The following is a 15,252-nucleotide window of genomic DNA, read 5'->3' as shown; positions in this document are numbered from 1 at the left end:
AGGTGAGAGTTTCGCCCTCCCACTCATCTCTTTAGGTAAATAAATCCACAGCCAGCATTTCCCCTTCTCTTCCCATCCTGGAGGCACTGAGACCTCCAGGGAGCCCAGAGCTGAGGTGTAAGCTTCCCTCAGAGATTCCCCCACTACGCACTAGCCCCCTTCTACAGTCACCATCAGCCACCTTCTGCGGGGAAGGAACCGCGTAGAGTTCCTGGTCATCAGCTTCCAGGACCAGGAATATTGGGACATCATGGGTGGGCGCTATGCTGGCCCCGGCAGGCGTGGGCACAGTAGAAGGAATCTGTGTGGGAGAGAAAGAGCATGGACTTTGGAAACCTGGCTATGCCGTTCACTAGCTGGGTGATCCTGAGCAAACGACCTACCGTGTGCCTCAGTTTCCTCCTCTGCAGAATGGGGTGATACCTGGTGTGGTACAGAGCAGCGTGGGACCGGAGGTTAGAAAAAGAAGAGGCCGCTGGGCACTTCATCCCAGACCGCTGCTGAGGGGCCGCAGGGAGGAGGCCCTGGGTTCCTCCCAGCTCCCGGAGGTTCTAGGGATGGCTGCTGTCGTGGGGGGGATGACAAGTGAGGCCCAGAACATATACCTTTGACTTCTGCCTCAGTGCAGCCATCTCACTGGGTCCTCCAACATCCGAGGCACTACTGTGCCCATCTCCCAGAGGAAACGGCCAAGGCCTGGAGGAAAGCGGCTGGTACGAGTGCACCCGCTCTCCTCGATGCCATGGGGTCCTTCTACGGCCCCACCCGCACCTGCCTCCCTACCCCTGGTCCCCAAGCTGTGGCGCCCACTGTTTGATGCCCGTCGGGACAGCCTTAACCCCTCCTTCCCGGTGGCCAGACAGCAGACAGGGGGAGTAAGGGATGACAGAGGCAGTGGAAGCTACGCTCCTAGCCAAGCCCACCTCCTGCCCCCTGGAGGGAGGCGCCTCCTTTTAAGGCTGCTGCTGGGAATTTCCACCCCCAGACCCAGACCCAGCGACCCCAGGCCTGGAATGATACCTGCAGCTCACCCTAGGGGAGGTGGGGCAGGAGAAGCTTGCCCTGAGAGGGGAGGAGGGGCCCTGCCGTCGGGTCCGTGAGGGTCAGTAAGAACGCAGGAGCCAGTCTCTGGGTCTAGAAGCCTCCAGCAGCTCCATCCTCTGCGCTGGGGTATCCCAGAGAGAGGCTGACAGCACCCCCCACCGACCCCCGCCAGCAGCTGCTTTGCAGTCTCACTGGCCAGGAAGGTGGACTCCTCACACCTCAGTCTCCCAATTACGCCCTCCTCCCCCCTCGCCCTCCTCCCTTCTCTCCTCTCTCCTCCTCCTCCCGTTTCTCTCCTCTCCCCACTGAAAACCTGTGGCTTGGAGAGACCTTGGCTTCTCTGGGACTCTGCCCCCAGGGACTGCCCACATCTGCTCCTGACTCTGGGGGCAGGAGGGCAACGGCCCCAAGAAATCTCTCCGGCGATGGGAGCCGCCCGCCTGCCCAACCTCACGCTGTAAGTGCGCTACCTCTCGGACTGCCGTCTTGTTGCCATCTCCAGCCCGGGGGCAGACCCAATCTTCCTGGGACTCGCACACGGACCGCGTGGGGCAGGGGTGGGTGCCTGTTGCGCCCCGGGGCTGGCTGCTGGCACCCACACCCGGGCCGCCTCGTCTCCCACACAGGTGCCTGCTGCTGCTGATTCTCTGCTGTCAAACTCAGGTAGGCGGGCGCCCCCCACGAGCTTTTCCCCGTTTCTCCCACACTACCGATTGGGGCAGTCAGTCTCCTTTCCGTGGACAGAGGCAGATCCTGGCCTCTCCCGGAGTCCAGAAGACTCTGAGGTTTGGGGGGGCGGTGGGTTGGGGTAGGAGAAGGGACCACAGCAGATTGGGGGATTGACGGAAGTTTTTATTTCAGCCCTCCTTCTGACACCCCTCCCGTGTTGCCCTGGGGTCTCTTCTGCTCCCTCCATCCCTCCACACTGTGTTCCCCCCAAGGCTAAGCGCATGGGGCAGCCAAGCCTGAGGGATGGAGCCCGGGAGTGGTCGGAAGAGGGCGGAGGTGATGGCTCAGGTGAGGCTTGTACTTGCAAGTACCTGGAAGGACAGGTTTCCACGCAAAACCGCCTGTCTGTTCCACTCACCACCCCGCTCCCACCAACACGGAGGTCCTGTGGGTCGCGGTCCTGGGTGATCGCGTGGGCAGTCAGAATGCCCAGCCAGGGTGGGCGACTCCTTACCCACAGGGCAATGAGGTCAAGCCCGAAGAGGTTTGTATGGGATGAGATTCAGGGTTTGCTTCTCCACACCCCCCACCCCAAGTCAGCGCCCGCCCCCCCCCCGCCCCAGCCTCAGCCCCCTATGTGAGGCTCGGTCCCTTTTTGTGATCCTCCATAAAAGTGCAGCTATTAAAATGCACTGGTCCAGAACCGCTCTGGGGAGAGATCCCTTGGCTTTCCCAGGCCAGAGGCCCGCTTCTCTTCATATCCAGTGGGGACTTTTTTTGAAGGTAAATGCCTTTTCTCTGGGAGAGGGAAAGGGGCTGCCTTTGAAGCAGTGGGGGGGTGGGAGGGAGAGAGGGAGAGACAACCCCCCCTTTCCTTCCCCCTTTTGCTCTAGCCCCCGTTCCAGGCCTTTTGCTTCACACATCCAGGGAGAGCAAGAAGAAAGCCCCCAGCCTGGCCGGGAGGGGTCTGGGGGTGGGCCCAACCTGTTCTGGAGGGGGAATTAGCACAATGGTGCGGCGGGCCGGCGTTTATGGCCTGGCTGAGGCCCCATTCAGGACCCGGGGAAGGTGGCAAAGCTGTCCTTTCCCCCTTGAAGTGCCCCCTCGCCCCCCCTCGGAGGGGGGGCCAGCAGGCCGGACCGCAGCCATGCTTGAGGGGCCGTCTGACAAGCAGCTGTCTGCGGCAGTGGAAGGGGAGGTCCCCCTGCAGCGGGAACATGAAAGGGACAAGCAAGGTCCCGCGGGGAGAGCGACTTGTGGGCTGTGGGCTGGGGGGGGCGTGGGACTGCTTTTGTACAGGGCTTGAAGGGGGACGAGTAGAGGAGGGGGCTTCGGGGGGGCCCTCTGCTCCCGACCTGGAACAGACAGCCAGAAGGAGGCTGCCCGCCAAGAGGGGCGGAGGGCCTGAACCTGGGCCAGGAGGCTGGGGGGGGGGGGGGGGGGCTGGGGACAGGCCGGACCCCACCCCCTGGCAGGGAGGCAGGTCCCCCACCCAAAATGCTGGCCTCAGATTTTCCCAGGGCGGGATGTGGGGTGGGCAGACCCTGCCCTCATAGACTGGGAATCCAGGCTGTGGATGAGCCAGGGTCGGACCTGGGCAGTGACACCCGGGAAGGGTTAACCCTGAGCAGGTTCTGCTGAATGGTAGCCTGGAGCTGCTCCCTCACCTCCCCGCTCCTCAAAGACGATACTACCCACCCCTCCCTCCAGGAGAGAGAGGCCCCTCACAGATGCTGGTCTGGGTCTAGCTCTGTCCGGTTGGTTGCGATTGGGCCTGGGATAACGGCGGACTTAGGGATATGGGGCAGGGAAAGGCTGTCCCAGCACAGGCCAGCAGGATCCAGATGGAGAAACTTTTTAGTGCTAGAGCTGAGGCTGTCACCAGCGGCTGGGAAACGTCATCCCGGTTTGCACCTTGCTGGAGAGAGAGGGCAGGAAGTGGTCTGTTTCTCTCCTACTCAGCACTGCAGATGGGTAAGGAGACACCAGGCCCGGAGGAGGTACTCGTCCTGGCTTTGTATCGTGTGCGGATGGAAACGTCCCCTCTCCACTCCCCTGGAAGCAGTGGGCGGTAGCATCACCCCCGGCTGGCCACGAGCCTCTGTTACACTGTGGCACACGCAGGTGGCCTCACAGGGCAGCCACGGGGCCACCACTGAGGGCACCTCTCACCACCGCCTCCACCGCCCTCAGCTAAGGAGGCGCCTCACCCCTAGAGGGGGAGGAACGCTGGAAGGGGCACTGGCTTCTCTGAGGGCCCTGAGCACCCAGGGGGAGCGGCAGGGGAGATGGGCGTGAGCTCAGGAGTCCTTTGTTAGTGCTATAAAGAAATGCTTCCAGGGGCCCTGCAGGAGCCTACAGAGAAGGGTCTTAGAGCCCCCCAAAAGGTCTCCAGTGACTCTTAACAGACCAGCTGCTGTGTGTGCACGTATGTGTGTGCGTCCGCGTGCACACGTGTGTGTGTGCATGTGCTGGGCGTGGGCTCCTTTGAGGCCAGTGCGGAGGACCGGGGAGACATCTGGTCACCCTGGCTAACAGAGCCAAGCCCCTGGAGTTTTGGAGAGGAGACAAGCTTCCGTCCTAGAGGCTGGACAGGCGTCTGCCACTAATCAGCTGTGCGGCCCTGTGCACTTCCTCCCCAGACCACGGGGATTAGATACCAGCAGCTTCCTCCCTAGACCACGGGGATTAGATACCAGCAGCTTGAATGTTCCTTCCGGCTCCCAGAGTCGTGATTCCAGGCCTGAGCTGTATCACCAAGTGTCCCCAGAGCTGGGCAGCTACCAGTCCTGTGCTCCAGGGCAGACGAAGAGCCAAGTCACAATGACTGGCTCACACACTGGCCTGGGAAGGTCATGGCCAGATGCCCCCTGCACCTCAACTTCTCAGGGCAAATGACCTGCCCCACCACACTTGCCTCCGCACCCCTCCCCTGGATGGACCTGCGGTGGTGTCACCCAAAGCAAATTGACACTATTTTTCCCTTGGTAACCGCAAAGGGGGAGAATCACCCGTCTCCTAATTTTAACCAGTACGTGAGGGACCAGGGTGCCATGACGGACCAGCTAAGCCGGCGGCAGATCCGCGAGTACCAGCTCTACAGCCGGACCAGCGGCAAGCACGTGCAGGTCACTGGGCGTCGCATCTCCGCCACCGCTGAGGACGGCAACAAGTTTGGTGAGGCCCAGCCCTCACCGGAGGCCACCCACACCCCTACCCATCCTTGCCTGGTCCATCCCCAGACGGGTCAGGGTGGAGGCTGCAGGGGGAGAGCAGGGAGAAGCCTCTAGGAGGAGAGGCCCCGAGGGCCCCCCACCCAATTTCAGAGGGCAGGCTGGTAGGCGTTCCCTGCACACCCCTGGGCCAGCAGCCCCGAGGGACAGAGGTCTTTCTCCCCCGCCCCACCCCCAGCCAAGCTCATAGTGGAGACAGACACCTTCGGAAGCCGAGTGCGCATCAAGGGAGCTGAGAGCGAGAAATACATCTGTATGAACAAGAGGGGCAAGCTCATCGGGAAGGTGAGGCCTGGAGGGCAGGGAGTCATGAACGAATCCGTCTTCCTGGGGTTGCAGCATGCAGGGCCCCACCCAGGGCTCTGATGTCTCCTGCTCTCACCCCACCGCTCGGCCTTTCTCTGGTCTCTCCAGTCCCTGTGGGTCTAGAAGCCCTCTGAGGACACTGGCTGATCCATAAGAATCCTTGGCTCTGATGTATGAGGTACTTTCCCAGCAACAATGAGGAAGAATTTTAGCACCTACATCACGTCACAGCCTCTGTGTTGAGGGCTAAGAGCTGATCAGGGTTGAGAGGCCAGAAGCCACGCCCCCTCAGGTCAGTGGGGTCCTCAGGCTCCAAGTAAAAAGATTCGTGCTAACCACCTACTAATGTAACCACTAGTTACACTCTCTACAGTGGTGGGTCCAGCGTTGCTGTGCAGGGAGAATTCCATTTCCTTTGGCATCAGCCAATCCTGGCTTCTGATTCTGGCTGTTTTCAAATATTTGCTTATTTTTGTCAAGTCTCAGGCTTCTCATCTGTAAAATGGGCACGGTGTCAAGATTATCTATAGAGCCAGATGGGTGGCTGCCTGGCTCTTTACACAGTTGGTGTTCTACAGACGTTTTCCCCTTCTTTCCATCAGACTGTCGCGTCCCTCCCCTCCACCCAGCAACACCATTCACGCAGACCAAGGAACATTCTCCTATATACGAGTGCCCACTGGATATGCACTGAACTGCAGTTACCTTGATCTTTATGAAACAGCTGGGTAAACTGAGGCTCAGCCTGGCTAAATACCTTGCTCAATGTGTACAACCTCCAAATGACAAGGCTGTATTTAAGTTCAGATCTGACTCCAACAAAGCTTGCTCCTTGCCCCCTCCTTTGCCTCTCCAACAAGGGTGCCCTTCTCACCGGGCAGGGTGCCCGTCTCACCGGGCAGGAATTCTTGGGCTCACAGCCCCTGTCGCTCCCTCCTTGGTCCTACAACATAGGTCCATAAGGCAGACTAGCCAGCCAGGGTAGGCGGACAAACTCCCCTTCCTTCCCCTGCAGCCCAGCGGGAAGAGCAAAGACTGCGTGTTCACAGAAATCGTGCTGGAGAACAACTACACAGCCTTCCAGAATGCACGGCACGAGGGCTGGTTCATGGCCTTCACGCGGCAGGGCCGGCCCCGCCAGGCCTCCCGCAGCCGCCAGAACCAGCGAGAGGCTCACTTCATCAAGCGCCTCTACCAGGGCCAGCTGCCCTTTCCCAACCATGCCGAGAGGCAGAAGCAGTTCGAGTTTGTGGGCTCAGCCCCCACCCGCCGGACCAAGCGCACTCGGAGGCCACAGCCCCTGACATAGTTAGGGACAACCCCGGGGGGGCGGGCAGCCGCCCCTCACTCATGGGCCTTCCCATCCCCTTCCCTTCCTAATCCAAAGACAGGGCTGGGGTGGAGGCAGGGGAGCCAGAGGCCCCAAGGAGGATGCTGAGGACCACCGAGCATCAGAGCCCCCCCACCGGAAAGGTGGAGGACTGCCACTAACCCGGGCTGGCTCCTCAGGGCCCCACCCTGGCGTGGCCCCCTGGGGGCGGGGCAGGCCCCCCAGAAGGGGAAGGTAGAATAACCCGAGGTCAGGCTCCCCTGAACCAAGTGGGCAAAGTCAGCGGATTCAAGGCTCTGCAGACACGGTCTGGAGGTGGCTCTCCTCGAACTCTGCTGCCCCTGTCTCCCTCAGTCTGCCCCCCAACCTCCAAATTCCTCCTGGCCAGACTGTAGGAAGGGACTTTTGTTTTGGTTTCAGGAAAAAAAAGAGGGAGAAAAAAAAAAAAGAGGGCTGGCCATTCTTCACATTCCACTGCCCAGGCCTGCACCCTCTCCCCCAACTCCCAGCCCCGGAATAAAACCATTTTCCTGCAAACGGGTTATCTGAAGCGGGGTGGGGGGGGTGGGGGAAACAACTGCAAAGCTGAACTGGGGACAAACTTGCTCCTCCGAGAGAAGAGGAGGCCGGCGCGCAGGCCCGGGGGTGGCGCGGCAGGTGGAGGCCAGGCCGGGCCCCGCACGTCCCCGCAGGGGCAGAGGACAAGGGGGCAGGAGCAGCGGCAAGGGATGGCCCGGCAGGCCCGCACCTCCGCCCCGCGGGAGGCTGGCGGCCCGGGGCGCGCCCCTCCTCCGCGGGCTCAGGTTTCCTGGCTGGCACCGCGCGTCCCGTGCTACCTGCTGGGGCGCAGAAACCCCAATCCTGGGGCCGGTCCGAGCCTCCGGGGCCGGGGCCGGGTCCGGGGCCGCTGGCCGGGCAGCCGCGGGCGCTGCAGCCTCCTCGCCGGGAGCCAGATTACTTTTTTCCGGTGAGGAGGTCGGGTGGGGGAGGAGGCGCGGACGGGCGGAAGCGGAGGGAGGGCGAGACCGCGTACAGTGCGCCCAGGTCCCCGCGGGGGGGCGGGGCGGGGGCCACACCTGGGGGGACAAGGCGATTAGAGGCGACGGCCCGGGGTGTGGGCGCGGGCGGGGGGGAGGGGCAATCCTCTTCCCTCCCCCTCCCCCTCCCCCTCCCCCTCCCCCTCCCCGCCCAGAGCTCCTCTGGGGGGCTTTCCGGACGGCTCCAGGTGTGCATTTGGGGAGTGGAGCTAAGAGGCCATAAAACCCGCCTCTTTCCTCCTTTGCCACGGTTTTTAATTTTGTCCACTGGGGAGGCCCTTCCTAGCAGCGCCCCTCCTCTGCTCTTCACGGGGAACACCTCACTGAGCCCGCTCTTCTGCGGACGGACCCCCAGCCTCAGTTTCCCCTCCCTCCTCTTTCTGAGAAAATGTTGGGGAGGGGGATTTTGGAGAGAGAAGAAGGAGGATGAACGATATCTCTTCCCGTTTCTCCCAACAGTGGCCTAAAAATGAAGAAAGAATGGGAAGCTGTGGGGGGGGGGGGCTGGTTTAGTCAAAAGGGGAGGCGAGTGGCGCGTAGTCCAAGTTGGGGGACGCGAGGGGGTCACTCACCTCTCCCTGGGTGAGGGCCGGAGCCAAGGCTGACACCCCCAACTCGAGGCAATTTAGACAGCGGCAGCCAAGAGGGAGGTCCCCAGGCCCCAGGCCATTCTCCCTCCGGCTTGTCATAATCACTTTTCACCAGGTTGCTTTTTCCTCTCCCCCCCAATCACAAAGAGTCTTAATCCTGCTGAAGACTGCGGGAAACGTGTTGGGGGTCGTTTTCGGGGGAGGTGGGGAGAGTGTAGGGAGGGTGGTCTGGAGCCACAGCTGATAACTGGCGAGTTCAATGGGATTTTCCACGCAGGGGCGACGCCCAGCAATTACCTGAGGACAAAGGGTCGGGGCCCCCAGGTGTGGAGGACTGGACTTGGGGGGCTGGGAAGGAGGTGTGCCGGGGAGGGGGAGCTCTTACAAGCCCTCTGATTTCCGCAGGAATTTGAGACATTCTTTAAAGCTCAGGCCCACCCCCCCACCACCGGCTCGGGTTAGAGACAGCTTCAAAGGTGGATGGGGCCCTTTGTCTCGCCTCCCCTTTCTTCTCTGCCTTTCTCCGGCCCCTCCCTCCCTCTCTTTGACCTCCCCAGCACAGACAGGCCTCTGGGGGACAGCTCCAGAAAGCCCTCACTGTTTCCTTTCTTGCTTTCTGAGGTGAGACCTGGCAGGGAGGGACAGAGGACGGGGAAGGGTGAGAGAGGAAGGCCGCTCTGGAGGCCTGTGCCATCTCAGACGGGGCCCTTGCCCCAACCCCAGCCAGAGCCCAGCAGCTCTGACGCCCGCTTGTGGCCTTGGGTCCCCCAGCTGTTGGTGCTTCCAGGCTCCATAACCAGGGTGCCTCTTCATGCTCTGGGGAAGTCTCCCCATCCCTCCTAGTGTGTGTGGCAGGAAGGAGGCTTCCCGTGGACCTCTGATGGCTACAGCAACCCTGGTTGCTTCTGGGCGCCCTAAAGCTCCAAGGAGGTGGGCGGGTAGGGATGGACACAGTGCAGGAAGACTTAGGGTGAGTTGAACACATCCGTTTCAGGGAGGGTGTGACAGGGGGAGGGCGGCGGCGGCAGCAGCGTGCCTCAAATCCTATGCCTGTTTAGGATTACCAAGAACTCTGGCTAAGAATAGCCTACATATAGATCCTGGCTTCTCTGTCCTGTCCTCCAAACGGCCAGATGAGGCAGAGGGGAGCCGAAGCAGGAAGTCGGGGCGGTGGCAGGGGGCGGGAATCCATTCACATTTTAGCCCTCGCCACGTCTCTCTAGTCAACCCTGTCCCTCAGACTCCGCTGGCTGTGACTTCCCAGTCACCCAGCCTCAGCATCACAGCCCTGGACAGCTACGAGGGACCACCTGTCCTTGAAGCTCTTTCCTCCCTCACCTGCCCTAGGCGGTCCTTTCTTCCTTCTCTCTGGCTCGCGGACTCTTCTCTTTCCTGGCCCCTCTTCACAGAAACATGCCCCGAGATCTCTGTCACTCTCTCCTCTCCCTGAGCAAACCAGCATGTCAGCTGTCACCCCCTTTCACACGACTGCCTTCTCCTCCAAACTCTGGAACCCTGCACCACGGCCGGACCTCACTGGGATCTGTCTCAATGAATGCGGTAGTTCTCTCAGCGGTCTTTCTCCCTCCTGACACACACACACACACACACACACACACACACACATACACTCCTCAGCACATCACATAGTTTGTTCAGCTCACCTTACCTTACCACAGCTCTGCCCGAGTCACACCATCACTAACAGACTCAGCATGGCTTTCAAACCCCTGCCCAGTCGTGCCAAGGCCCCCTGCTAGCCCTGTCCCTCCAGCTCCCCTCAAGAACGCTGGCAAAACTGCAGCCATTGGGGCTTCCCTGGTGGCGCAGTGGTTGGGAGTCCGCCTGCCGATGCAGGGGTCCGATGCAGGGGACACGGCTTCGTGCCCCGGTGTGGGAGGATCCCACATGCCTGAGCCCGTGAGCCATGGCTGCTGGGCCTGTGCGTCCAGAGCCTGTGCTCCGCAACGGGAGAGGCCACAACAGCGAGAGGCCGTGTACTGCAAAAACAGAAAGAAAGAAAAAAAAAACTGCAACGCTTGCAGTCCAAAAGACACTCTGGGCCCATCTTTTTTTTTTTTTTTCTGGCCACACCACACAGCTTGTGGGATCTTAGTTCCCCAACCAGGGATCAATCCCCTGCCCCCTGCAGTGGAAGCACGGAGTCCTAACCACTGGACCACCAGGGAATTCCTGCTGGGCCCATCTTTTTTTTTTTTTTTACATCTTTATTGGAGTATAATTGCTTTACAATGGTGTGTTAGTTTCTGCTTTATAACAAAGTGAATCAGTTACACATATACATATGTCCCCATATCTCTTCCCTTCTGCGTCTCCCTCCCTCCCACCCTCCCTATCCCACCCCTCCAGGCGGTCACAAAAAAGCACCGAGCTGATCTCCCTGTGCTATGCGGCTGCTTCCCACTAGCTATCTACCTTACGTGTGGTAGTGTGTATATGTCCACGCCTCTCTCTCGCTTTGTCACAGCTTACCCTTCCCCCTCCCCATATCCTCAAGTCTATTCTCTAGTAGGGCCCATCTTTGCTCATGAGTTTCCCACTGCCTTGCCTGCCCTTCTCCAGAATGCTGGCACATCCAGACCACAGCCATGTCCTCGGCTCTACAGACGCCCCTCACTCTCCCAGGGGCAGTGGCCATCTCTGCTGCCCCCAGACCCTCCGGCCATTGACTTGCCCTGGCCTTAAGGCACATATCACAGCTCGTCCAGAACTGTACATATCTATGCTCGTGTCACGGTTCCGCTGGACAGCAAAGGCCTCAGATGTAGAACTAGTCAGTCTTTGCATCCCCCACAGTACCCAGCACAGTACGTTACACAGAATAAGTATTTCTTGAGGAAATAACCCAACTGAAGACCCAGAAAGAAGTCGTTGGCCATTGGCCCAGCACCCTGTGGTCCCTGAAGGTAGAAGGTAGGATGAGAAGCCAGAATCCTGCCTCCAAGCTCCATCCTTAGGAGGACTTGGGCAGGAGGGGTCCTAAGCAGTTAATCCAAATATTTGTGTATTCCCTACAATGTATGACGATGTGCTAGCCCTTTGGTTAATAAAAAAAGATGGACAAGATAGTGTGTCATCCCCTGTCAAGCTCTCAAGACACTTGAAATTTAATTGGGGGGGACCAACCCATAAAAAGGCAGTTCTTTTGAGGACTTTTGGAAATCTGTCTCTTACCCCTAAGATAGCAAAGCAGCATTTGGTACATCCCCAAAGAGTGAAAGGGGAGAAAATAAGGACACTGCTGTGTACTGAGCTCCAGAGATGTGCCAGGCAGTGTGCAAGGTGTGCTCACATTCAGCCCCTCATTTTGCGGGGTGAGATTGTTCCCATGTTGTGTGTGGGCAGGCTTAGATGGAGAGATGTTAACTCATCCAAGATCACAGTCCAGATTCTCGCCTGTCTCTGTTTTGTTTGTTTTTTTTTTTGGCTGCATTGGGTCTTCGTTGCTGCGTGCGGGCTTTCTCTAGTTGCGGCGAGCAGGGGCTACTCTTCCTTGCGGTACGCACGCAGGCTTCTCATTGCGGTGGCTTCTTTTGCTGCGGAGCATGTCCTCTAGGCCCTCGGGCTTCAGTCGTTGCGGTATGCAGGCTCAGTAGTTGTGGCACGCAGGCTCTAGAGCGCAGGCTCAGCAGTCATGGCGCACGGGCTTAGTTGCTCCGCAGCACGTGGGATCTTCCTGGACCAGGGCTCGAACCTGTGTCCCCTACATTGGCAGGCAGATTCTTAACCACTGCGCCACCAGGGAAGCCCTCTCACCTGTCTTTTAACACCTCGAGTGGGATGTTCCCCACTCCTCAGCCAGGCACGGTGGGTTCTGGGATGTACGTGGGGCAGGGGCACTGGGAAGGGCTGGGGTTTGCTTGACCTTGAAGATAGGAGCAGGATTTCCGTCAGCAAAGAAGACCCACCAGGGGGCAATATTGAGAGTGAAAACAGCATGGGAAGAAGGGCTTCAAGGCAGGAAAATGTGAGGTCTGTTGTGGGAGTGGGAGGGCGAGCAGTAGATCGGCTTGGCTAGCACTGAAAGTTTGCAGCCAGAAGTGGCAGGAAAGGATTGGGCCACGTTATGAAGAGCTGGGTCTCTGCTGTGACAGGAGGAGACCGTGAGGGCCTTCAAGAAGGGGAGTGACCAGACGCGATTGTGGGGTTGGGGTTCAGGGGAGAGGCTGGTCTGGTGCAGCTGCTGGGGCTGAGGCTCTGGGGTCCAGGAGTCAGACAGTCCAGTGATCGGAGGTGGGGGACGTGTCATCCAGACTGATGGGAAAGGGTCACTTGGAGGCCCTCGTCCTTTCTTTTGTTCTGCTGGCCCAGTTCTCTGTCATTGTCCCTTCTTAGGTGCACAGGTGCCCAGTCAGCCTCTCCAGGAGTTAATGTTTAGACCTCCCCGGGCAGGTCGGTGCAGGGGGCGGGGCAGGGGCAATGGAGTGAGACGGAGAGAGGACAGAGAAACCTACGCACAGCCCCTGGGGAGGGGACAGGCGGCAGGGCCAGCGTCTGGTCAGGACATCTGGCAGCAGTGACCTTGCTGGGGAAAAGAGCCAAGAACTAGGTATCCTGGGCCTGGGACCACCCGCCTGAGAGGGGCAGGAGCCCCAGCGCCCTGCTGTGGACGCACTTGCCCATCCTCGAGCCTGAAGGTGCTCCTGAGCGTAAAGGTACGCTTGTCCTGTTGGCAGCCTGCTGGGGTGGGCGTGGCCAAGCCGTGCCCAGGAAGCCCACCCCGGGGCCTGGGCTCACAGGCACCTGGTATTCAGGGTTGCCTGCTTCTGGGGGGAAGCTTGTGCCTACCCTGTCCTCCCAGCCTACTGGAGTGGCAGGCAAGCAGTGCAGGAAGACCGACCGTTCAGCTGGCCTTGAGGAGTCTGGGGTCTTCCCAGGAGGAGGGGGCTAGAGGCAGAGTACGTCTCCTCCTAGGGCGAGGCCAAAGATGAGGAGGAGGCAGAGCCTGGCAGGCGAGGGAAGGGTCTTCTGGCCTGGCTGTGCCCTCCCACGTCCCTCCCAACACCCTCCCCCCACCCCAGGATCCCTCAGCAAGGAATGACCTTGACAGCTACCAAGCCTCAGGTCGACAGAGGGAGCCCTAACTCTGCAGTCCCCTTGGTTCCAGGGCTGGCTTGAGGGGAACTATTCTGCCCAAGGTGCTCTCCCGCCCCTGGAGGGACATGCCTTTGGAGTGAGAGGCCGTGGGAATGGGCCTTTCGGGACTGGAAGAGTGCTGTCCCAGGCTCTGACCTTCTCAGCCCATGGCCCACATGCCCACCCTAGCCACACCCGGGGCCTCTCCTTCCTGCCAGAAACCACCCTACGACCCTGCAACATAAGCCATCCCTCCCTTGTTCCTATCGCTCTTCCCAGCTCCACGCTGAGCTTTCTGGAATGGGGGACGTGGCCAAGTGCCTCCCAAGACCGGCCTGCTATCTGGCCCTGAATTAAGGTTCTCCTTAGGCCGCCCCAGGAGCCAATCCCAGAGCGTTACGGAAGGAGAGGGAACGGGAGAGTTGGGGGGGCTCAGTGGGAGCCCCGGCTCCTGAAGCTCCCCCACCCCCACCCCGGCACCGAGGCCCCCTCCCTCCATTGCTGAAGAAGAGGCAGTAAGAGCTACAGCCGCCTCCTCCCCCCTCCCTGCCGCTGCTGCCTCCTCGGCTGAGCCGGCAGGTTGTCTTGGCAACGGGAGGCGGAGAGGAGATGCGCTGAGGGATGGAGGTGTATGTCACCGAGGAAGCTGCCGAGCCCCACGCCCCAGGCCCTTGAAGGTACCGCAGACCCCCTCCCTTCCCCCTCCCCCTGCCCTCTCCCCTAGGCTTCCCCACTCTATCCAGAGTGCTTGTTTCCCTGAGGAATGCCCCCCTCCTCCCAGCCCAGCGACTCCCATCCATTCCTCCTGAGCCACCTCATTCCAGGCCCCTGTCCACAGCTGTCCTTCCTGGCAACCGCTCATTCCAGCCCTGCCTCTGGGGACCCTTGCACCGGAAGGCAAATATCCTGGAATGGGGTCTTGGGGGGTGGGTGGCGCATGAAAACAGGGAAGGAACCGAGATAGTGGGAAAATCAGGAATCCTAAAGGGCTACCTGGCACTTGGTCTCCTGCAGAGGGGGAGGGAGGCTGTGCAGCACTAGGGTGGGGACAGGGCAATAAGGGTGGGGTTGAAGGGGCAGAAAGCTGAGAGGCCGGGCTGGTTGTCCAGAAAGGCCTGGTTCCCCTCCGCTAAGGCTGTGGCCCGCTCCTGCCACATCAAAAGTGCACCTCCTCCTGCATCATCTCCTGGCCTTTTTTTCATGGGTCGATGGATCCTGTGTTTCTCTCCCACTCCCAGGCTTTCTAGTACCTTTCCACGGGCCCCTCTCCCGCCTCTGCCGTACATGCAGCAGCTAAGCCCAGATTCTTTCCACCCTTCCTCAGCCACTCGGCTACCTGCCTTTTTCATTTCTCCTTTCTTTCTGGAGCCCATCCTTCAGGATTCATTCTTCTCTGTCTCCCACTAACCCAGACACATCCCCCCCTTCCTGTCCCTACCCGTCCTCGTCTCTTTGAGAGAGGTCCCAGGGCACACCCTCACCTGTCCTCTCAAGACCCTCCCCCCTGTGGTTTTTCCATTCAGATACCCCAGAGCCCCCTCCCCAGATTCTAGATTTCCCCAACGACAGCTGATACCATCAGCTGACCAGCTGTGGGCAGCGGTTACCAGGGCAACAGTAAGGGCTGCCTAGGTAGGCAAGTCTGCACAGAGGTGGAGAGGAGGCCGTGCTGGGGCCAGGGTCAGCTGGCCGGTCTCCCTCCCCTGCTCCCAGGGGTCACAAATGAACCAGGCTCTGCTCTAAGCCCAGAGGGAACGAAAAGGCCAATGACAGGGGCCTGGAGTCGTGGAGGTTTTCCCAGAGACATTCCTGTAGCTCAGTGCTGGGACTGGACATCACCGGGTGAGAACTTCTCTTGAAGACCCCAACTTGGAGAGAGATTGGGGTCCTTCCCACTCACCACCACTGTGCTCTGTCCCCGGGGGATTTGAGTTACCCAAGGGCCA

General features: G+C 60.1%; 1 protein-coding gene across 2 annotated transcripts; it reads left to right on the top strand.

Moving 5' to 3' along the window:
- The first annotated feature begins 1,469 nt into the window (after positions 1 to 1,469).
- FGF17 (fibroblast growth factor 17) lies at positions 1,470 to 6,561 on the top strand. Of its 2 annotated transcripts, none has more exons than XM_065879318.1 (5): positions 1,470 to 1,501; positions 1,671 to 1,707; positions 4,746 to 4,890; positions 5,125 to 5,231; positions 6,268 to 6,561. In XM_065879318.1, exons 1-5 carry the CDS (start codon positions 1,470 to 1,472, stop codon positions 6,559 to 6,561), a joined length of 615 nt encoding a protein of 204 aa, XP_065735390.1. The 2 variants fall into 2 exon arrangements, with proteins under 2 accessions (XP_065735390.1, XP_065735389.1); XM_065879317.1 differs by having other exon boundaries at positions 4,713 to 4,890.
- The last annotated feature ends 8,691 nt before the right edge of the window (positions 6,562 to 15,252 follow it).

Source organism: Phocoena phocoena, chromosome 6 (genome assembly GCF_963924675.1).
Source record: "Phocoena phocoena chromosome 6, mPhoPho1.1, whole genome shotgun sequence".
Taxonomy (NCBI): domain Eukaryota; kingdom Metazoa; phylum Chordata; class Mammalia; order Artiodactyla; family Phocoenidae; genus Phocoena; species Phocoena phocoena.
Note: the sequence above shows the minus strand (reverse complement) of the source record. Positions and strands in the feature narration are given on the sequence as shown.

Coding starts and splice junctions, on each gene's coding strand:
- FGF17 (XM_065879317.1), top strand. CDS start 1,470: ATGGGAGCCGCCCGCCTGCCCAACCTCACGCT. Junction 1,502..1,670: donor CGCCTGCCCAACCTCACGCT/GTAAGTGCGCTA, acceptor TCTCCCACACAG/GTGCCTGCTGCTGCTGATTC. Junction 1,708..4,712: donor TTCTCTGCTGTCAAACTCAG/GTAGGCGGGCGC, acceptor GTAACCGCAAAG/GGGGAGAATCACCCGTCTCC.